The sequence below is a fragment of the Coenobita brevimanus genome, chromosome 103, assembly GCF_032717465.1.
Source record: "Coenobita brevimanus isolate Jiangsu-jjx chromosome 103, ASM3271746v2, whole genome shotgun sequence".
NCBI lineage: Eukaryota > Metazoa > Arthropoda > Malacostraca > Decapoda > Coenobitidae > Coenobita > Coenobita brevimanus.
The window spans coordinates 29,859,123-29,883,103 of record NC_137056.1 but is presented as its reverse complement, the minus strand read 5'-3'; the positions used below and the strand labels follow the sequence as shown (position 1 = coordinate 29,883,103).

General features: G+C 44.6%; 1 protein-coding gene across 1 annotated transcript in view; it reads left to right on the top strand.

The window, feature by feature from the left end:
- LOC145415661 (serine beta-lactamase-like protein LACTB, mitochondrial) overlaps positions 1-23,981 on the top strand; it is a 235,181-nt gene that overhangs the window by 185,753 nt on the left and 25,447 nt on the right. The window contains exon 7 of the mRNA XM_080284877.1: positions 7,911-8,056. Within this exon, the coding sequence (XP_080141003.1) occupies positions 7,911-8,056 (146 nt within the window). The remainder of the gene's footprint in view (positions 1-7,910; positions 8,057-23,981) is intronic.

Genomic DNA, 23,981 nt, shown 5'->3' with positions numbered 1-23,981 from the left:
TGTATGCGGTATGTGTTAGGAGTGTAAGGCTGTATGGTAGTAAGACTTGCGCAGTAATGGAAGAGGATATTCTCAGGCTCAAACGTACAGAAATGACAATGATTTGGTGGATGTGTAGTGCATCCCTAAGTGTGAGGCCTGGGGTGAGCTAGGTTTACAGTGGAAGATTTGAGGGGTAGGATGGGACTGGATTGTATTGGTGTTGTGGTGAAGAGAGGTAGACAGATGGTTTGGGCTTGTGGAGAGGACGGGGGATGATAATTGGGTGCAGAAAGTGAGAAGTGTTAATGTTAGGGGTAAGGCTGTGAGAGATAGATTGAAAAAGACCTGGGAAGAGATCATTGAGTGTGACCTCAGAGGTAAGGGATTGAATAGGGAAGCTGCCAAAGATCAAGCAGCTTGGAGAGCCACCATTAAGTGACCATTGCTGATGCATGCAAGCATGTTAGAGCCTTCAAAAGCGAAATAACGAACGATGCATCTGCACTTTTTCATTCCCTAATTCTTGAAAAGAAGCCAATATCCACCCAGTCCCAAAGAAAGGAAGCTGCTCTGGCCCCCCTGATTACAAACCAACAGCTGTCACATCTTTTCTTGGCAGAGTATATGAGATTGTAATGAATGAGTATATTGTTAAACATATTGAATTCAACAATTTAGTTAGTGACTGAGAGTATCGTTTTTGCCACAGACGATTCACTGTTGTTATTTATATTCAATCTCTTAGCTCGTACCATCCATCAGTATACTGACTAACATGGAGAAATCCATGCAGTAGCCCTTGATATTTCTAAAGCATCTGACAGTGTGTGGCACCATTCCCTACTGTCCAAACTCCCTTGCTATGACCTGTCATCTTTTGTTCCACCGATTTCCCCATATTTCAGCAACAGAAAGATAAAAGTAGATGATGTATATTCCAATATCTACTTGATTAATGCTGGCATGCCACAAGGATCAGTCCTAACTCGAATGCAGTTCTTAATTCATATTTATGATTTATCTATCACCTATAATCCCATCCACTCATATGCAGATGACTCAACTTTTCACAGTTCCTTCACACTTAAACACCAATTCACAAAGTTTAATTTCTCCTACTTGCAACTCAGTACAGCAATCTCCATAAATCAAGACCTATCTAAGATCATTGAATTGGGACAAAGTAACATTACCTCATTTAAATTTAATGCTAGGATAACCAAATATATACAGTTTACTAATAGACAGATATTGCCTGATTCCTATAGTACAATACCTTCATTGCTACTAATATTCTTATCTCTAAAAGTATTGAAATTCTTGGTGTTTCACTTAACAGTACCCTTAGCTGGACCTCACATGTTAGATCACTTACTAAAACCGCTTCAAAGAAACATGGATTATTGTATAGAATCCGCAGCTGCTGCACTGATGAGCAGTTGGCTATAATTTACAAGCGTCATGTGTACTTTCAGCTGGAATATGAGTTCTGTTCAGATAGTATCTGATCTTAGGCTCTGAAAAACAAATAGCTAACCTGTTGAGCTAGGACACTAATCCCCCTCAAGTAGGCCTCTTATGACCTGACACACTGCCTGAAACATTTTTCAAAGTCGGTTTTTGGCATCTCCTGCAGGTGCTTCGTTGCATTCGTCATGATTGCTTCTCTCAGATGAACATTGCTGAAGACATGATGGAGTGTGCAAATCATGATCCAGATTGTTATCACTGGAGATGAGACTTGGGTGTATGAGTATGACCTAGAAACCAAAGCACAGTCGTCCCTGTTGAAGCATGCAGGGTTGCCTTAGCCAAAAAAAAAGCACAACAGGTCTGCAGCAAAGTGAAATGCACTCACATTTTGGCAGTTTTTTCCAGCTACCGTGGTGTTGTGCGTGACGAATAGGCACCAGAAGGTCAGACTGTCAACAAACATTACCTCAGTGTTATCCGTCCTCTTTGTGACGTGGTTCAGCAAAAGAGACCAGACCTTTGGTAAGTGGCAAGTTGGAAGCTGCTTGATGACAACGCCCCTGCCCATTCTTTTCAATTGGTTCAGGAATTTTTGGCAAAGCACAACATCCCCACTGGCCTAGCAGGCTCCCTACTCACCAGACATGGCTCCATGTGACTTGGTTGCTCCCCAAGCTCAAAACTCCACTGAAGGGTTCCAGATTTGAGACGAGAGAAGAGATTATGACGAATGCGATGAAGCACCTGTAGAGATACCAAAAACTGCCTATAAAAAAAGTTGCGGGTAGTGGAAAGAATACTGGGCTATGTATGTCATGTCAGAAGGGGCCTACTTTGTGGGGGATTAGTGTCCTAGCTCAACGGGTTAGCTATTTATTTTTTTAGAGCCTAAGGTCAGACACTTTCTGAACAGACTTCGTATTGCTCATCCATGTGGAGTCGATGTGGAATGGTTGCACTAAGACAACTGGACAGAATTCAGAACAATGCTGGAAGAATTATTATGCAATTACAAATGAACTACCTCCCCTACCAGTAAGAAGGAATGTTGCCTCCCTTGCACTGTTTTACAGAGACTTTTATGGCAAATGCTCAAATGAAGTTGCATCTATTGTGCCACCTCTCCATGCCCTCCCATGTGCTGCATGGGCATCTGGTAGTGCTCATGACTGGACTTGCACATTGGCCTAGGTCAGAACTTCTGCCTATCAAAATTCTTCTATTCTCCAAACTGCATCTCTTTGGATCTCACCTTCCCAGAATAGTTTTCCCCCAAACTTCACCCTAAAGCAGTTCAAGTCCATCTGTTACAGATTTTTCACAAATGGAGGACTCCTGCAATCTGGTGTATGGATTATATTTTATTTAATTTGTTTTTCCTTCCTCTCCAATGCTCCTCATGGGGCAACACTGTCTTAGATGATGAATGAAATAAATTTTCCTTCCTCTGACAATTAAGAAAAAGAAAGAAAGAAAGAAAAAAAGGTTATAATGTTTTCTCCATGTGTCTTTAGTACCCTCACTGTCCACCACTACCATTCCAGGCATCTTTAGTACCCTAACTGTCCACCACTTTCATTCCTTCATCATTTTTCACCCATTGTTCACCTTTGATATTCCTGTTTTCCCTCTTCATCTGATCTACCACCTTAGTTATAATATTCTTCAGTTCACTGCTATTTAGGTTATCCAGTAAAAGTCCTTGAGACTCAGATTTTACCCTTTATACCTGTTTTCTAGCCCAGTGCTTTGCAGCCAGCTATTACTCTCTGTTACCATCCCTTTCCCATTTCCAGAAAAGCTTGTACACCTTCATCCCACCACCATGTTTGTTTGTCTTGGAGGGTCCCTTGTCCATCTGTACACTGAATCAGCAACTCTCAGGAGATTGTTCTTGAGACTTCTGTACTGTTCATTAACACTTATGTCAACAGCTCCCTGTTCAGCCACCAATCTACTCGTCTCGCCATAGAAGGGATCTCTTGCTGCTAGGTTATTCAACTTCCATGTGTTCCTCTTGGGTGCATTGGTCCTCTTCTGCACCACCCACTCCTTAAGCACCATGCCATGTATCAGTAATTTGTGCTGTTGCACACACTCTTCACTCCGTATAGCTTTAACATTCCTCACCAACTTCCTATCAGCCCTTCTGCCCAGGAAATAGTTAAGCTGGCTACATTTATCCCCAGACCTATATGTAATCATCCTCCTTTCTCTTTTCCTAGAATGCATGTTACATGCAGTCATGTTCATTGCCACCCCAAATTTGAGTATCCTTTCTCCTTCCACATTCCTCGTACCATATGCGCATCCCTCATGTACCTCTTCATGTCCTTGAGCTGCTTCACTCACATGACCATTTAAACCCTCCTCTCAAAACCACAGTCTCATCATCCCCCCATAGTGCCAATCACACACAAGTTGAGCAAAAATGTATTGTGCGTAGGTGTGTAATACCATTTCCAAGATGATGATGTACAGCGGAAATCGTTTTACAATGATTGCTAATTTGGCTATATTGCTGCCTCACAGAGCCTGTTTTGCAACCCTGCTGCTGCAGCCCATTGGTTAAGCAGCAGCTGCAGCATAATTTACCACCAACATCCACTATGCAACAGACTATTCTTACTCATACAATATTCCATGTGTAACTGACTCTTTTGACAGCGACTAATCCTTTAGGTAGTGTAGGGTTGCCAAATCCAAGTCACAACACTGTTAAACTTGTTCTCAAAGACCGCCAGATTATACACTCTATCATCAAGTAACACAGACATTACGAACTGGACAAGGACCAGGCTACTCAAACCCTCGTCACTCAAACAGTATGCATACTGTGTTCTGGCGACTTTCCAAAACTCTAAGTTTTACCCCCTTCTTACCACCCTGTCGCACCTAAATTTAATCCCTGCTTATACCCATCATCTAGATAAAACACTGGAAGATATAACTTGTAATCAAGAATATGAATGGTATTAAAACAGCATTAACAAAAAACAAAAGTTAGGCTGGGTACCTGTGTGCTGTTGATGTGTACCTTCCTGGCATTCTCCCCATGCCCCCACCCCCAATGTTGTTGTTATAAAGTTTCGCCTTCTCTTGTATCATGTGGCCTTTGGTAGGGATGTTATTCTTTCTCTGGTACTCCACTAACTCCCTGAGAGCTTTTCAGTCAGCTGCAGGACAAGATAATGAATTTTCATTGCTGCCAGGTTCACATCAACAGGGTTCCCATGCATGATTTTCTTTATCTTCTCCCGATCCTTCCAAGTCATTGTGATGGTGCTTTCATTCATGCCATGCTTTTTTGCCATTCCTACCTGCCTCTTTCCCTGCTCTGACTCCTCTGCTATCTCATACTGTACTTCTGGGCATATGTGGAGATGCGCTGCGTTCTGGGTAGCTGGGATTGAGCACGCGGCATGACTAAGAGTCAGTGTCCTCGCTCGACACTCAAACAGAAAAAAAAAAAATCTTGCTACACGGTGTGGGTAGAACTCGGTGAGATACGAGAAAGGACTGATAGCCGTATGCTCAGTCAGTCCGAAATGTGTTGGGAAGTGCAAATTTGAACAAAGAATCTGGAACTGAACACTTACTTACGAGAACACGTGGATGAAAGAGTAATTTTTTTTTCTGAGTAGCAAACATTTTCATTCCATTTCGTCCCTGAAAGTTGCGAAACCCAAATGAGTGTGGAGTAGAACTTGGTGAGACACAAGAAAGAACTGATAGCCATATGATCAGTTGGTCTTAAATGTGTTGGGACGCACGAAATCATATGAAAAATGTGGACCCGAACTCGGACTTATGAGAACACATGGATGAAAGAGTAATTTTTTTTCCAATTAGCAAACATTTTCATTCCATTTTGTCCCTTAAAATTGTGAAACCCATATGAGTGTGGGGGGTAGAACTTGGTGAGACACGAGAAAGGACTGGCTCAGGACAGGTACCCGGATGTAAGCTGGCCAATTATGGCGAGTCTGGCGGGTTACGTCACTGCCCACAACTGTCAAATTTCGTTGCCAGGCCAACTGACTTCCTGCGTGAGCTTGAGATTTTCCTTGTGTTGTTTATGACCTGTCACATTATGCTGAGTTTGTTCAAACAAAAGCGTGTTACTCAGCTGCACGTTACTCAAGGATTGAGTGTATACAGTGCTCGTCAGAAGTATCGAACCCCCTGCGTCCCTCCTACAAAACAAACCTTTCAACATTGAAAAAACATACAAATAATGCATTTTATTTACCTCTAGTGCTTCGTAGGGTATCCTTTACGGTTCTTCATGGACCGGAGATGTCTTGGAAGTGAAAGGGCGAGGTTCCTGAGGTGCTGGAGGGGTAGTTTGTCCCAGGAGTCACGAATGGCGGCTTCCAGCTTAGGCAGAGAGCTCACGTCCTTCCCTTGGAGATTCTTCTTTACGAGGTACCAGAGGTTTTCTACTGGGTTGAGGTCTGGGCTATTGCCTGGCCAGTATTTCATGAATGATACCTCGCAGTCACAAAGCCAATTGGTGACCGATTTGGCCTCATGAGCAGGTGCACCGTCCTGCTGAAACACTCGTGCACCTGTGAGCTCGAAGGACTCAGGTAAATGATCACAAAGAAGCTCAAGATAAACGTCCTGATTCACTCTGCAGTTCTTGGGAAGCACAACAAGCTTCCCCAAACCTTTACCAGAAAAACAACCCCATACCGTGAGTGAATCAGGGTGTTTAACTGTGCTTTCCACATAACGGGGGTCAAGCGGGTCACTACCTTTGCGCCGGTACATCCGTGCTCCTCGATTACAGGTAGCACTAAACGTTGCCTCATCAGACCACAACACTGACAACCATTGCTTCTCACCCCAGTTAAGGTGTTTGTTAGCAAAGGCAAGCCAACGAAGTCGCGGGTAACGTGTAAGAAGAGGCTTTCTCACAGGCCTGTGACTTGTGTAACCAAGTTCATGGACTCTTCGAGACACTGTCCGCACAGAAACCTCACCAAACACTTCTGGGTTGCTCTCCTTTATTTTCCTTGCACTCACATGAGGATTAGACTCCACTGCACATTTTAAAACATTAACAGACCTCGGGGAAGTTTTCCTGGGCCTACCAGACCGCGGTTTCTTTGTGGGAACGTCACCACCGTTTTCCACTCGAAAATGGGCGCACCACCTACACAGTGTCGATCGAGCCACACCAACCAATTCACAAATTTCCTTTGTGGGGTGGCCTGCCTCCTTTAGAGCAGTGATCTGGGATATGATTTCACCGATAGTTCACGGAGAGGTGCCATAATCAAGTGGCGAAAGCCAAAACACTGCAGGACACTCGGTAAAAAATGGCGCAATAAGAGAGGGAGACACGGCGGAGTTCCTCTCTCTCACGCAGCCCGTAGGCAACTGAGGCGGGAACCAACCAGCATGCAGTAAGGCCTCAAGCTCCCATGACGTCATGCTTGTGCCCCAAACAACTGGCTCAATTTTTAGTACCCAAAACGTGTGCTTCTTTTTTGGCCAAAAGTATTGCACACCCTGCCATAGGCACTCGATACTTCTGATGAGCACTGTATAAGTACAGTATATATAAGGGTCTCCAGAAAATTGCTAAAATACATGCAAAATCTGTAGAATATTCCTAAAACTTTGTAAATCATCCCCTCATTGCCCCTAGATTTTTTGCTGCTAGGCATTAAAAACTGCTCCCAAATTGAGGTAATTGGTGGAAATTACGGTGCTGCTAAGGGTGCCACTGTCAAGCTTAAAAAGGCATTTTTTTTTTTTAGGATTTATGATCCCTATTGAATCCATGTTAAATCAACCATGGTCTACAATGTATCATTATGCAATGGGTTTTCACCTGAAGCAGTCTCATTGTATAGGTGTGACTGTATTATGCTGCTTAGTTGTTTACTGATCATGTTTTGACTGGATAAAGTCATGGAGTAAGGCAGTTTCTGTAGTCAGCAGGGAGCCAAAATGACAGCAGACCAGTATAGAGAGTAAAAGTTCAGATTTACAGTTATGAATGTTGTATGATGTAGGATGCTGGTATTGTGCTGCTTTAAGTAACTATTGCATTATTTCTGTTGCAGGTATTGTGCTGCTTTAGATGTTGACTGACTATATTATGACAGTGTAAACTGGTTGACTAAACAGGAGGAACCCTCTTTGGCTGCTGGACACAATCCCATCGAACCCATGTTACAGTATATCATCATTATCAAAAAAAAAAAAAAAATCTGAAAGAACTTTTTTTGACATAACGTTTTTAGATAAAGGGTGATTCCTTTATACCAACCTTTCTTTGGTATGTAAGAAGATCGTTCAGTTGGCTGAAAGAGTTTCTTAAGCCAAAATTTAGTAAATAAATCTTCATTGTATATGGGGTTTACTGTATGTCTTTTTCATTATTCATTAATAAAAGTGTTTGTGTGCTACCGTTCATCTTACCAGCCTTGTCTCCATAGGTACTATGTGCGAAACAAGCGAGGGAAGCTGCTGAATGCACCCTATGTGGACAACTCATACAAATGGGCAGGAGGCGGTTTTCTCTCCACTGTTAGTGACCTCTGCAAATTTGGCAATGCAATGCTGTATGCCAGCCAATACACAGGTGAGAGGGAATGGAGATGAGTAAAAGGAAAACACTAAGATTAGATTAATACAAAGTATTGCAAAATTTATGTAGGGTGGAGTCGTGTTGGTCCGAATGTGTTAATGTAACGTACAAATCAGCTATAATCAGTGTACAGTATATGCAGTGATTCAGATTAATCCAGTATCCTTGGCAGCACTGAGAATGCTCATCAGCTGACCACACTGCATGTATCTACTTTCCATGTGTTTTGTCAAGGTTTGAGGATTTTGTTTCCCTTCGTCCCTGATGTAATATTTCATCATTACCCTACAGTATATTTACAGTCAACTCACATACTGTGTATCATGGGTCTGTTAGCCACGGTTTTCTAGTTTGCGGTACTTTTCCAGCCAAACTGTGATCACTTCGCACATCGCGATAACCAATTTGATAGCCTTGGTCGCTGTCCCAAGTGACTCATTTCTGAAAAGTTTTCCAGGTCGCGGCATCATTTATGCTAGTTGCGTCTGGAAGCCAGTCACATTCAAGCATGACAAGCTCTGTTGAGCACCACCTCTCCTCCTCTAAACCTCACCTTCTCTTTCTAACTGAGACTAAGCTGTCTGAGGCAACTAACAGTAACCCTTTTCTGTATCCTCGTACTTTCTCTATACTCATTGCAAAGCCAAAGGTGGCTGTTGTGTATATATACGCAACGACTTATCTTGCTCTCGTGTTCCTGAACTTGATTCTTTTGAATTCTCTACACTCTGCCTTTGGCATTCCTATCATTCTCTGACTAAATATATCTGTGCTGTTTACTTATTCCCAAATTCTACTGACTATCAAAAATTCTTCGACTATCTTACTTCAGCGATGGAACACATTCTATCCATTTCTCCTTTCTTTGAAATCTCCATTTTAGGAGATTTCAATGTTCACCACCACCTTTGCACTGATCCACTTGGTGAACAAGCCTACATCTTTTCTATACTTAATGACCTAGAGCAGCTTGTACAGCACCCTACCCATATCCCAGACCTCCTTGGAGAGGGCTCCAACATACTTGACCTCTTCCTTACAACTAACCCTTTTGCTTACACTGTTAATCTTTTCTGTCCGTTGGGCTCCTCCGATCGCAACCTTATCACCTTAACCTGTCCTATCACTCCAGTACAGCCTGTGGACCCTCCAGGGAAACATCGTCTGTGGCATTTTGGAGCCGCGGATTGGGAGGCCCTTAGGCAGTACTTCTTTGATTTTCCCCGGAATGATTATTGCTTCCATGGCCGTGAGCCATCTGGGTGTGCCTTGCGCATTACGGAGGTTATTCTCTCGGGCATGGAATCATACATTCCTTTCTCGTATCCTTTGTCTATCGCAAGAAAGCCTTGGTTTAATCACGCTTGTTCTAATGCTGTCCGCAACAAGTAGAGGGCCTACAAAAGGTACCAGAGCCAACCCACCCCTGAATCACATCATTTTTACATTTCTGCCCGGAATCGTGCTAAGTCTGTTCTTCACTCTTCTAAAAATAATTTCATCCATACTAAATGCTCTCAACTCTCCAACTCGAATTCTTCCCGCTCCTTCTGGCACCTTGCCAAAAACCTTTCTAACAACTTTACCTCATCATCCTTCTCTCCTCTTTTCTACTCTGATGGTTCTGTAGCTATTTCTTCTACTGATGAAGAAGATCTCTTTGCACGGACTTTCTCCTCCAATTTCACCTTAGACGATTCTGGTGCTGTTCCTCCATCATTTCCCCCCTCTGACTTCCTCATGGCTGACATTAAAATTTCTTCAGCTGATGTATTTTCTGCCATCACTGGCCTCAGTACTAACAAGGCATATGGGCCTGATGGAGTCCCTCCTGTTGTTCTCAAGAACTGTGCTTCTGTGCTTACACCCTGCCTAGGCAAACTCTTTCGCCTTTGTCTGTCAACTTGTACTTTTCCTTCTTGCTGGAAGTTTGCTCTCATTCAGCCAGTCCCAAAGAAGGGTGACCACTCCCAACCCTCTACCTATCGTCCAATAGCTTTAACATCCTGTATTTCAAAAGTTTTTGAGTCATTTTTCAATAGAAAAATTTTGAGGCATCTTTCCCATAACAACCTTCTTTCTGATTGTCAGTACGGGTTCCGTCAGGGACACTCCACTGGCAATCTTCTCACCTACCTTTCAGACTCCTGGTCATCCTCCTTTCGGGACTTTGGCGAAAGCTTTGCAATTGCACTTGACATCTCTAAGGCTTTCGATCGAGTCTGGCATAAATCTTTAATTTCCAAACTGCCCTCTTACGGTTTCTCTCCTTCTATCTGTGCCTTCATCGCTAGCTTCCTTTCTCGTCGTTCTATAGCCGCTGTTGTAGACAGCCATCGTTCTTCTCCTAGATCTATCAACAGTGGTGTTCCTCAGGGCTCTGTCCAGTCACCAACTCTCTTCCTTTTATTCATCAATGACCTTCTAAGCTGTACATCTAACCCTATCCACTCATACGCTGATGACTCCACCCTTCACCTCTCCATTCAGTTCCTGCAACGCCCATCTCAGCAGTTACTTCAACAAACAAGGGATGAGGCTATGGCACACCTAATGTCTGACTTGGCTCATATCTAACTGGGGTAAAAATAATTCTGGTTGTTTTTAATGCATCTAAGACTCAGTTCTTACACCTATCAACCCGACAAAATCTTCCACAGGTATACCCACTAATGTTTAATAATATTCAGCTTAATCCCTCATCATCCTTGAACATGCTTGGGGTTTCATTTACTCGGGACTTATCTTGGAAAAATCATATTACATTTCTTGTAAAATCTGCTTCCAAGAGATTAGGTGTGCTAAGCCGACTCCATTCTTTCTTTACCCCTGCACAATTGTTGACTCTATACAGGGGTTTTATCCACCCCTGTGTGGAGTACAACTCTCATGTGTGGGGAGGCTCCCCACATGCAGCTCTTCTCAATATGGTGGAGTCAAAGGCTTTTCGTCTCATTAACTCTCCTCCTCTTACTGACTCCCTTCAACCTCTGTCTCTCCGCCGCATTGTTGCATCTTTACCTCTTTTCTATCGCTACTTTAATGGTCACTGCTCCTCTGAACTGTCTGCATGCATTCCTCCACCTCTAGGACGGGCGCGTAGCACCCGTCTAGCAGCAAACTCTCATCCTTTTTCTGTCCAACTCTCCAATGGAAGAGTTAACCGTTACTCCCAGTCCTTCATTTATCCAACAGGTCAACTCTGGAACTGTCTTCCTCTGTCTGTATTTCCTGCTGCCTATGATCTCCAGTCTTTCAAACGCAGTGTGTCCAGGCATCTCGAAATGATCGGATCTTGAATTTGGCTCTCTATTGTATTTTGTTTTTCTCTTGGAGGGAACTGTTATTGCGGGTTCATGGCCTTTGGTTCCTTCTTCCTCGCATTAAAAAAAAAAAAAAAAATCACAGTGCTTCCCATCCATGCCTAGCGGCAAGCGGGCGCACAAGTCTACTCTGTTGTCACTGCTACTACCATACTAGCCTCGTGCTGAGAGGCTGTAGTATGCCTCAAGCCTCGAAACCCCTTTCCCTCCCCTGTCCACTTAAGCACTGTCGTCAGTTGGAGTTAGGTAATAACTTCACAGTATTGTTCATTCCCATTAAATATATGCATTACATGCTGTTTTGAAAGGGTGTTAGTGTTTGCTGGTGACTAGTCGCGTGTAAGTATGGTGGTAGGTGGCAACTTTGTCAAGAGGTTAGACTCATAAGTAATTTTCCTCATAAGTTATTTATAAATTGCAGAATTTCTAAGTCACGGTAGGTATTAAGACTAAAATAATCGCGAATTACTGAGGTTGACTGTACATATATTCTTTGTATCTTTAAACAACTCTAGATCATGATGATATGGGTAAGGATGGTGAATATTGGTGATTTATCTGTCCATTTATATACTGTACCTAGGCTGCTTCCCCCAGTGATAGGGAGATAGCTGAGACAGGATGACACACTCCCAATTTACTCATCCACACACACTTATTCATTCTCATCTTAGCCCCAAGGGGAGAAGGGACAGATCCTCACCGCACCACACCGCATGAGGGTCAACTGCGCAGTGCAGTGCAGTGACATACGCAGCAGGGCCCGACAGCAGAGCTGGTTTACCCCTGCCACATCATAATGAACCCATCCCCTTACCCTCACCTGACCTGATCAGCTGATCAGACCAAATGTGGGAGAATATCCCCCCAGAGCTGCATCATCATTATTAATTCACAATTTCCCTCCAATCATTCCTATCATGCGCAGCCACTCTTCCATGCTCAACAGACATGCCTCTCGCATTCGTGATGTTGGTGATAAGATACAATAAAAGTGAGCATAAAAGTTGTGGCAATATTTATAATGTTCTGCTTCCTATCCCATACTGGATGTACAGTAGATGCTCAATTTAACAAACACCAATATAGCGGAAGCCCAAGATAGCAGAACAATGTTTTTCCATTTTTTTTTCTGCAGTTAAAGGAAAATTTTTGTAAAACTGAGAATAAGTCCATAAAGGAAGTTTTGTTCCGAAAACCATCAAGTTACTGGGAAAAGTTCTGTAAATCGAGCGCGTCATCGAGCCCATAGTGGATCACTCCCCTGGTCGGCGGTGAAGTGTTGCCATACCTGGGTAGTGGCAGCGGCGGGGAGTGAGCGATATCGCGTGACCCATACAGTATTCACGTGATCACCCTACTGTTACCAATAATTCCACATGTTGTGACTTTGCCTTCATATTGCAGCCTTATTTGTGTGTGTGTGTGTGTGTGTGTGTGTTTCAGAGAACCAAAGCTTTTATGAGCCATGCCTAAGGTTCAGGAAAAGAAGGGGAGGGTGAGGATTTTTCTTGCCCAGAAATTTGACATAATTGAGAAGATGGAGCACGGGTTAAGGTCAGGGGCAGAGATGAAGGAGTGTGGGGTAAAGAAAACCCAAGTGTATGACCTACGCAATCACAGTGACAAAATCAAGAAACTGAAATTGCAACCAGAGGTGGGTGCTAGAGGTAGTAAAAAATCTAAAATGTTGGAAAGGCGGTCTCTGAAAAAAACGAAGTTTGAGAAATTAGACAAAACAGTGTACAACTGGTACAGGCAAGAAAGAGCCCAGGGCTTGTCTGTGTCTGGGCCTGAGATAAGGAGTGCTGCACTGAGGTTTGTAGAGAAACTTGGAATCAAGGACTTTTTAGCTAGAGATGAGTAGATAACAAGATTTTGTAGGCAGCGTGACATTACACACAGAAAAATTGTCAGTGAGAAGTCCAGTGCTGACTTTGAAAGCGATTGGCCTTTTGTTGAGGAACTAAACAAGATTAAAAGGGAGGCAGGCCTTCAGGACTGGCAAATTTATAATGCTGATGAAACTGGGCTTTTTTGGAAGGCCGTGCCTAACACTATACGTGCCGAGAAAAGCCAGTCCAGTGTGCCAGGCCACAAGCAGAGAAAATCACTGGTATCTGTGCTGTTGTGCAAAAGTGCCGATGCTTCGCAGCGACTGAGGCCAATGGTGGTGGGCAATGCGAATCATTGAAGTGCAATGAGGCCCATCGTGAATAGTTTGCTTCTGGACTATGCCAGCAATACAAGGGCTTGGTTCACAGGCAGGATAATCAAGTCTTGATTTTTTGACTGCTTTGTGCCCTCAGTCAAGGGGTACCAGATTTGGGAGCACAGTGTGTGGCCAGGTGAGGTTAGGACTTTGTTGTTGCTGGACAAGGCCCCAGCCCATCCCTCAGAGGAAGTGCTGACCACCCATGATGGGAAAATCAAGGCCATGTTCCTTCCTGCCAACACAGCTTCCGTCGTGCAGCCCATGAACCAGGGGATCATCAACACCTTCAAACTTCATTACAGGAGGCTAATGCTGGACGACACCCGAGGGCAGCACAGTGTTGAGGCATGGAAGAAATATAACATGCATGACACAGTGCCTAATATGAGGAAGGCCTGGGACCTTGTATCCACCAGGACACCTGTTCATGGGATCACATGCAGCAGCAACAGGAGGCAGCAGATTTTGAGGGTTTCACTGCAGAGGAGCGCAGGGAGGCCTTTCACTGAGTAGGCGAGGCTGAAGTGGGCATAGAGGACATCCAAGAATGGATGAATATGGATGCTGGTGACCCTGGCTACCACATCCCGTCTGGCTAGGAAATCATGGTGGAAGTGACTGCAGAGGAGGCATCGACGAAAGAGGAAATGCAGGAGTCTACTAGGAAGGTCAGACTATCCAAAGCCAGTGATAGTGTTGACACACTTCTGGATTCCCCTATTGACAGCAGTTATGAGGATCTCCAAGTGTTTTACCCTCACCTGTGGGAAATAAGAACCAGAATTAGGAAGATCCAGAGGGAGATTGGTGCACCTAAGCAGACCAAGATCGACCACTTCTTCAAGCCACCACTACCACGTAAACCTAAGGAAAGGAAGGACAGTTGCACATCAGACATTTCCTTGTCATCCACCTCTAGCCTTCCCTCAGCAGAATCTAATGTTTTTCTGTCCTCAGCCTCTGTCCAAGGGACACCTACACCATCGCCAACATCATCCCTGATGCTCCCCGGACCCTCTGTCACCCCAGTACCACCTCTAGTGTCGATGTAGGGTGATTCTGACAGTGACTAAACCACCCCCAGGCCTAACTCAGGTTTGGGGGGGTCAGTATAGCTAACTGTGTCAGGCATATTTCTACAACAAGTGCAGAACCTCTACTTTTGGAGGTAAGCCTCAGTGTATTCTACAGTATTGTACTTGATACACCACTGTCCTCAGCTTATTCTTTATGTGTGCATATTTTATTACTAAGTAAGTACTGTATGTATCACTGTTAACATCTGTCTATCTATCTATCTATTGCCAGACGCCTCAATCCCGTTTGAGGTGGCCACAAACACATCGCCTCCAAGTCGCCCTGTCCCCCGCCATTTCACTGCCCTGCTCCCAACTCACACCCCCCTCTCTCATATACCTCTCCACCCCATCCCTCCATCTCATCCTCGGCCTCCCCCTCCCTCTTCCCTCCTCCACCTCACTCACATGCATTCTCTTCGTCAGTCTTTCACCCTCCATCCTCTCCACATGGCCAAACCACCTCAGTGTGTTCCTCATAACACTTCCTATCACATCCACATCCACACCACAACGCTCCTTTATATCCTCATTCATCAGCCTGTCTCTCCATGTGACTCCACAGGCTCCTCTTAAATAACTCATTTCCACTGCTCTCACTCTTGACTTGTGTCCTTCCAACAACGTCCAAGCTTCACTTCCGTACGTTAGAGTTGGTATCACAATACTGTCATGTAGTAACTTTTTCACTTCCATGCTCACTTCCCTGTTTCTTATCACTGCTTTCAAAGAACCAGCAACCTTTCTTCCCTGCTGTACCCTTTCAAGCACTTCACCCTCCAAACCTCCATCCTTACTCATCACACTACCCAAGTACTTAAACGTACTCACATTTTCCAATTCCTCACCATCCAACCTCGCTGTACATTCACTGACTTCACCTCTCTCAAAGACTGTTAACATACACACAATAATACATTTAAGTGTGGGTACTAATTATGGCTTCAGACTGCTGTGTGTAGCATTGAGACTTATCATAGTTTGCTAGGTTTGGGTGTGCATAGTCAGGAACTCAGCCTGACTGTTGGCTTCAAGGATTGAGCAAAAAGTTCCTAAAAGTACTGGAAAAATATCCTTTATATTGAACCATGGATAAGGAACTTAGCAGAATTTCAAGCAAACTGAATAGGGGTTGTCTGAATAAGTTTGTTAAATCAAGCATCTGCTGTATATTATATACCCTATATATCTATCTATCTATCTATCTATATATATATATATATATATATATATATATATATATATATATATATATATATATACACTCAATCCTTAAGTAACACGTGGTTGAGTAACACGTTTTTGTTCTAACGCGGTCAGCATAATGAGACAAGTCATGTCAACACGCGGAAAAACTCGAGCTCACGCGGGAAGTCAGCTGGCCTGGGGACGAAATTTGAAAGCCGCGCGCTATGACGTCACCCTCTAAACTCTGGGTACATTTCCTGGGCGCATATTTCCATTCTGTATGGGTATTTATCTCAGTACCACAGCCAGCCACCTCAGCCAAACAGCCCCAGTGAGATGGGATAGGTTAGGGTAGGTTAGGTTGCTGAAATTTTGCCTGGGAAGCACAGTGGGCATATTTTCGTGAAGAACCTATGGTTAGTTTTGAAACGAATGTGCAAGCGTTGTTCCTGGCTGAGGGTTCCTGGTGGTTTTTATGAATACGCATACAGAATGGAAATATGTTTTCTGGGCAAACTCAAGGCCGAACGGTTTGACGAAATTTATGGGTTTCGGCAATTTCAGGGGACAAAATGGAACGACAATGTATGCTAATCAGAAAAAAAAAAAAAAAAAAATCCTTGCGTTCTCGTAAGTTACTGTTCAGTTCCACATTCTTTGATTTCATGCTGCCCAACACATTTTGGACCAACTGGGCATATGGTTATCAGTCCTTTCTCATGCCTCATCTAGTTCTTACCCACAATTATCATGGATTTTGCAGTTTTAAGGAACGAAATGGAACGAAAATGTTTGCTAATTAGAGGAAAAGTTACTCTTTCGTCCATGTGTTATCATAGCGTTCAGTTCCACATTCTTCGTTCGATTTAATGCTTCCCAACACTTCCAACTAACTGAGCATACTGTTATCAATCCTTTCTCATGCTTCACCTAGTTCCACTCCACACTCATAATGGGTTTCGCAGTTTTAGGGGGCGAAATGGAACGAAAATGCTAATTAGAAAAAAAATACTTTCGTCTATGTGTTCTTGTTAGTGTTCAGTTCCACATTCTTCGTTCGGTTTCGTGCTTCCCAACACATTTAGGACCGACTGAGCATACGGCTATCAAGTCCTTTCTCGCTTCTCACAGACTCTACCTCACAGTCATATGGGTTTCGAGTTTTAGGAGACGAAACTGAACGAAAATGTTTGCTAATCACACACACACACACACACACACACACACACACACACACACACACACACACATACAAAATACTTCTGCTCGTGTAAGTGAGCATTCGGTTTCACATTCATCGTTCTTCTTCCTGATAGTCTTATGTTTGTCGGATTACTTCTGGGAGGTAAATAAACGTTTCATACTAAATCTGTTTCCCCCGTCGTTTTAAGTTGTATTCCACTGTCAACTTGTTTGACACATCAGGGTTACGGCGAAATTAGGGCCTGTCCTAACCTAAGTGTTTAAACTTGACCTAACCTAGCTTAACTATACCTTATAATTTAACCTAACCTAACGTAGCATCCAGTTGGGAAGTTGGGAGACGAAAATCACCTTTGAGTACATCAAGACAATCATGTTATGGCTTAAGGAACGTGATGATAAAAAGTGGGAAATTTTTCAGCAGGAAAAGGTAATTTACCACCCTGAAAATAGTCAGAAAAATACAGAAAACAAACTGGAGGAATATGAACTGAATTGGTAAGGTTCTTCCACTGCTTTAAGCGTACAAATACCAAAATGGCAAAAGAAAAACCATAGCATAAAAGAAAGCACCATCATAACGATTTGGAAGGACAGGGAGAAGATAAAGATCGTGCGTAGGAAGTGATGCAATCCTGGCAGCTGTGAAGGTTTATATGTTGTCCTGAAACTGACTGAGAAGCTTATAGGGCGTTATGTGGAGCGTCAGAGAAAGCAAACTCTCACTTTTACCCCTTTTTACCATCTTACCCCACGTATTTACCTCCACCTATACGCACCATCAGGTAAAACACTGAAAGAGATATAACTGTTGTAATTAAAAACATCAGTGGTATTAAAAATGGCATTAACAAAAACAGAAGTTGGACTGGGTCAACACCACCTCCACTGTGTACCCTTTTGTTGATACGTAACTCCACGGTATTTTACTCCCGCCCCCCAACCCCAAAGTTGTTGTCAAAGTTTCGCTTTCTCGTATGATGTGGCCTTCGGGAGAGACGTTAGGCTGTATAGTTAGACTAAAATTTACGGGTCTGGCTGTTTTAGGGAACAAAAGGAGCGAAAATGTTTGCAAACCAGAAAAAAGGTACTCTTTCATCCATGTGTTCTCCTGAGTTAGCGTTCCGTTTCACATTCTTCGTTCGGTATCGCTCTTCCCAACACATTACTCTTCGTTCGGTATCGCTCTTCCCAACACATTTCGAACTGATTGAGCAGTTTAGCCATATGTTTAGTTTATCAGAAATGCGTTGGGAAACGCGATATCAAACGAAAAATGTGACACTGACCGCTAACTCACGAGAACACACGGATTAAAGTAATGTAATTTTTTCTTGTTAGCACAAATTTTCGTTCTATTTCGTACTCTAAAACTGCCAGACCCATAATTTTTTGTCTAACCATATGGCCTAAGGTCTCTCCTGAAAGCCACATGATATGAGAGAAGGCGAAACTTTGACAACAACATTGGGGTTGGGGGATGGGAGGAAAATACCGGGGAGCTACGTATCAACAAAAGGGTACCCATCCCAACTTTTATTTTTGTTAATGCTATTTTTAATACCATTGATGTTTTTAATTACAACAGTTATATCTCTTTCAACGTTTCACCTGATGGTGGGAGCAAGTGGGGGTAATTTACGTGGGATTAGGTGGTAAGTAGGGGTAAAAGTGAGAGATTTGGAAAGTTGCCAGAACACATTGTACCATTATACATGTAAACATATTGTCTGAGTGACGCGGATTTGGGTACCACGGTCCTTGTCCAGTCCCTATTGCCCGCGGTACTCAAGGATTGAGTGTATATATATATGTACAGTAGTAATCCCTCTAATATCCAAACGCCCAATATCCGAACATCCCCACTAACCGGACATAATTGTCCCGGGATCCAATATTCCCAAAATGGTCCGAAAACCGCAAAAAAATTTGGAAAAAAAAAAAAAAAAAAAATCCCGCCCGTAATTTGAACTTGGCGTGTGCGGCGCAGGACGGCGTTGTTGTGGCGCGTCATTCCTCCGACGTCCGATAGAGCGCCACTGCATCCTCCCCACTTTCCGCCTGTCTCTCGTCACGAGTGCACGCTCGTCGTCATGGCTGCCCACGTGCTCGCTTTTGTGGTGGTGCCTTACCTGCTGCAGGCACTCCTGCTGCTCTCGTGCCTCTCCTTTGTGTGTGTGATGATGGCCCTGCCGCCTGAGAAGAGGAAGAGAGTGGTGTTGACTCTGGAGAAGAAACGGGAGATATTGGAGAAAGTAGATGCGGGGTGGTCTTCTTCCCGCATCCTCCGCGAGTTCAACCTGGCCCAATCTACTTTGTTCGATATCAAGAGATCCCGAGACAAACTCATGCAGTACACGGCTGACTTTTCGTCGAGAAGCAAACGCAACGTGGAGAGGAAGGTGATGTTTACTCCCAAGTTTGCTGAAGTCGACCGCTCCATGTTGATTTGGTATCGACAGCAACGTGCTGCTGGTGTGATGGTACGTAGTACGGAGCTGAAGGCTGCTGCTGAGAAGTTCGCCAGGCTTCACGACACCCTAGACTTCAAGGCATCCGAGGGTTGGCTCTTCGCGTTCAAGTTACGGCACAGCCTTACCAACCGTAAAGCTCATGGCGAAGCTTTGGATGCTAACGAGCATGGAATAGAGGAGTTTCGGCACAAGGTGAAGGGCTTGATCGACAGGGAGGGCCTCACTCTCGGTCAAGTCTACAATGCTGACGAAACTGGTTTATTCTATCGCTCTTTGCCAATGAACACTCTAGCCGAGGAGACGGAGAAGCGTGTACCTGGCCGCAAGCTCTCCAAGCAACGGATATCTGCTTTGTGTTGTGCCAATGCTAACGGCATGCACCGGCTTAAGCCCGTTGTTGTTGGCCGTGCAAAGCGGCCTCGGTGTCTTCATGGGGTGATGGATGTCCTTCCTGTCGTCTGGTACCATTCTTTGAAGACATGGTTTACAGCCCAGATCTTCAAAGACTGGTTCCACCGCCACTTCGTCAAGGAGGTCATACATTACCAGATGAAGACACTGGGAATCCCGCGCAACCAGGTAAAGGCCCTCCTTCTCCTCGACAACGCACCTGCCCACCCGTGCGACAAGGACTTGGTGGTTGAGAATGGCCGGATTAGGTTCATGTTTCTGCCACCTAATACGACTGCTTTCATCCAACCAATGGACCAAGGAGTGATCGTGGCAACAAAGTGCCTATACCGAAGGAAGTTCCTGGACGAGGTGATGGTTCTCGAGGACGAGGACTAGCGCAGGGAGGGACGGGACACGCGAGGCCAGCGGACTTTGGAAAACCTTCGCCGCTACAACATCAAGTCTGCAATCTACAACTGGGCCAGTGCATGGAAGGAAGTCCCTGTCAAGACTCTAGAAAATGGTTGTCTCGTCTGCTTCTCGGAACGGATGTGGAGTACGATTTTCTAGGTTTTGACGTGGATGACTTCCATGCACGTCTACATACGCATGGCGACGATGTTGATGTGGACGATGTGCGTGAGTGGTTGGATGACGATGAGGGCGATCCTGGGTATCAGACATTGTCTGATATCGAGATCGCATCTTCAGTTTCAGGTGTCAGTACCCAGCTTGAAGATTCCGATGAGGACGGCAATGATGATGCGGACTCCTCTCAGCATGACACTACTCCAGCCATCCCCAAGCTGAGCGCACTCCGGGAACACCTAGAGTTCGTTCTCGACTACCTGGAACACCCGGACTGTGACAGGGAGATGGGGCCCTTGGGACTTGTGGAGGAAGTGCGTGCTTTCAGGCAGCGCATCATCAATCGTCAGAATCGTCGTTCCTTGCGTCAATCAACGATTGACAGTTTTTTCAGGCCCGTGACCCCCACTGTGCCCAGCCCTGGCTCCACTCCGTTGCCTCCCCAAGACAGGCCTTCATGCTCCGAGCCACAGCCCAGGACATCAGCCACGGTGGAGTCACCGCTCGACGTGAGTTTGCGGCTTTCTTCAGAGTCGTCTGCAGTGGGTACGCCATAACCACGACCCAGCGACGCACCCGTAGGTCACCTGCCAGTGATACTCTCGGACTCTGACAGTGATAAAACAGCAAGAACTTCTCCACTAGACCACACAGAAATTTACAGTGTTGTGCAGTGAAAAAAAGTGTGTTGTGTTAAGGATTTACAGTTGTGAGTGAGAAGACAATTTTGGAATAAAATTTAACGTAAATAGACTTGTTTGTTTTTGCTTTAGAAAATGGTTAGAAGAGTGGGAAAAGTTAAAGTGCAGAGTGCAACACTTAGTAAGTTACAATGGAGCAAAAGTTAGACAAGAGTGCACACTGTGAAGAGAACGGACTTCTGAGTGCAATTGACTAAATTCAGTGCAAGACTTCATGAACAGTGTACTGCAGGTGCTTCAGGAAATCCTTCTTACTGTCAGAGTCCGAGAGGAGGCGGTTATTCATCGAGATGGCCGTGGACTTGCTGTAAGTAGGCAGAATGTTTCATACTGTACTTTTTTCCATACTATACTTACCTCAAACACCTCATTTCACTCTTTAATGTCCTTTATTGGTGTGAATAGGGTGTTAGGAGCTATGCATGTGCAGTAGGAATGTGTTTTTCTGAGTTAGGCTAGGTTAGGGTTCATAAGTACCGGTCCAGGAGCCAGGGACTTGTAAGTACCCAGAATGTTGAATATTGTATGAACCTACCTCAAAAACCTCATTTTATGCTTCTTTTGCATTTATTTCAGTCTTTTATGTGCCTTATTGGTGTGATATGGGTCTTAAATAGGTGCTATGCATGTCCAGAGGGTGTTGTATAGGTGTTTCTCTGAGTTAGGGTCCATAAGTACAAGTCCATAAGCTGGGGCCTAATATCCGGACAGGACCACTATCCGGACCTGCCTATGGCTTTATTACGTCGGATATTGGAGGGATTACTTATATATATATATATACATACAGTAATCACTCCAATATCCGACGTAATAGAGCCATTGGTAGGTCTGGTTATTGGTTTTGTCCGGATATTGGGCCCCAGCTTATGGACTTGTACTTATGGACCCTAACTCAGAGAAACACCTATACAACTCCGTCTGGACATGCATAGCACCTATTTAAGACCCAAATCACACCAATAAGGCACATAAATGACTGAAATAAATGCAAAAGAAACATAAAATGAGGGTTTAGAAGTATGTTCATACATTAAGAAACATTCTGGTACTTATGGACCCTAACCTAGCCTAACTCAGAAAAACACATTCCTACTGCACATGCATAGCTACTAACACCCTATTCACAGCAATAAAGGACATTAAAGAGTGAAATGAGGTAAGTATAGTATGGAAAAAAGTACAGTATGAAACATTCTGGCTACTTACAGCAAGTCCCTGGCCACCTCGATGAATAACCGCCTTCTCTCGGACTCTGACAGTAAGAACGATTTCCTGAAGCACTTGCTGTACACTCTTCCTGAAGTCTTGCACTGAACTTAGTCAATAACACACAGAAGTCCGTTCTCTTCACAGTGTTCACTTTTGTCCAAATAATGCTCCATTGTAACTTAGTGTTGCACTTTAACTTTTCCCAATTTTTTTCCATTTTCCAAAGCCAAAACAAAGAAGTCTATTTACGTTAAATTTCTTTTCCATTGAGTCTTTTCTCTCAACTTGAAAACCTTAACACAACACACCGTTTTTTTCATTGCACAACACTCAAAATTCCCGTGTGGTCTAGTGGAGAAGTTCTTGCTGTTTATTCACTGTCAGAGTCCGAGAGTGTCACTGGCAGGCGACCTAGGGGTGCATCGCTGGGTCGTGGTGATGGCGTACCCACTGCAGAGGACTCTGAAGAAAGCCGCAAACTCACGTCGAGCGGCGACTCCACCGTGGCTGATGCGCTGGGCTGTGGCTCGGAGCATGAGGGCCTGTCTTGAGGAGGCAGTGGAGTGGAGCCAGGGCTGGGCACAGCGGGGGTCACGGGCCTGAAAAAACTGTCAATCGTTGACTGATGCAAGGAACGACGATTCTGACGATTGATGATGCGCTGCCTGAAAGCACGCACTTTCTCCACGAGTCCCAAGGGCCCCATCTCCCTGTCGCAGTCCGGGTGTTCCAGGTAGTCTAGGACGAACTCTAGATGTTCCCGGAGTGCGCTCAGCTTGGGGATGGCTGGAGTAGTGTCCTGCTGAGAGGAGTCCGCATCATCGTCGCCTTCGTCGTCGGAATCTTCAAGTTCGGTACTGACACCAGCAACCGAAGACGCGATCTCGATATCAGACAACGTCTGATACCCAGGATCGCCCTCGTCGTCGTCCAACCACTCATGAACATCGTCCACATCAACATCGTCGCCGTGCGTACGTAGCCGTGCATGGAAGTCATCCACGTCAAACCCCAGAAAATCGTACTCCACATCTGTTCCGAGAAGCAGACGAGACCAACCATTTTCAAGAGTTTTCACAGGGACTTCCTTCCATGCAGTAGCCCAGTTGTACAGTGCAGACTTGCTGTTGTAGTGGCGAAGGTTTTCCAAAGTCCGCTTGCCTCGTGTGTCCTGTCCTTCCCTGCGCTCGTCCTCGTCCTCGAGAACAACCATCACCTCACCCAGGAACTTCCGACGTTATAGGCGCTTTGTTGCCACGATCACTCCTTGGTCCATGGGTTGAATGAGAGCAGTCGTATTAGGTGGCAGAAACATGCACCTAATACGGCCATTCTCAGCAACCAAGTCCTTGTCGCAAGGGTGGGCAGGTGCATTGTCGAGCAGAAGGAGAGCCTTTACCTGGTCGCGAGGGATTCCCAGTGTCTTCGTCTGGTAATGGATGACCTCCTTGACGAAGTGACGGTGAAACCAGTCTTTGAAAATCACAGCTGTGAACCATGCTTTCAAAGAATGGTACCAGACGACAGGAAGGACATCCATCACCCC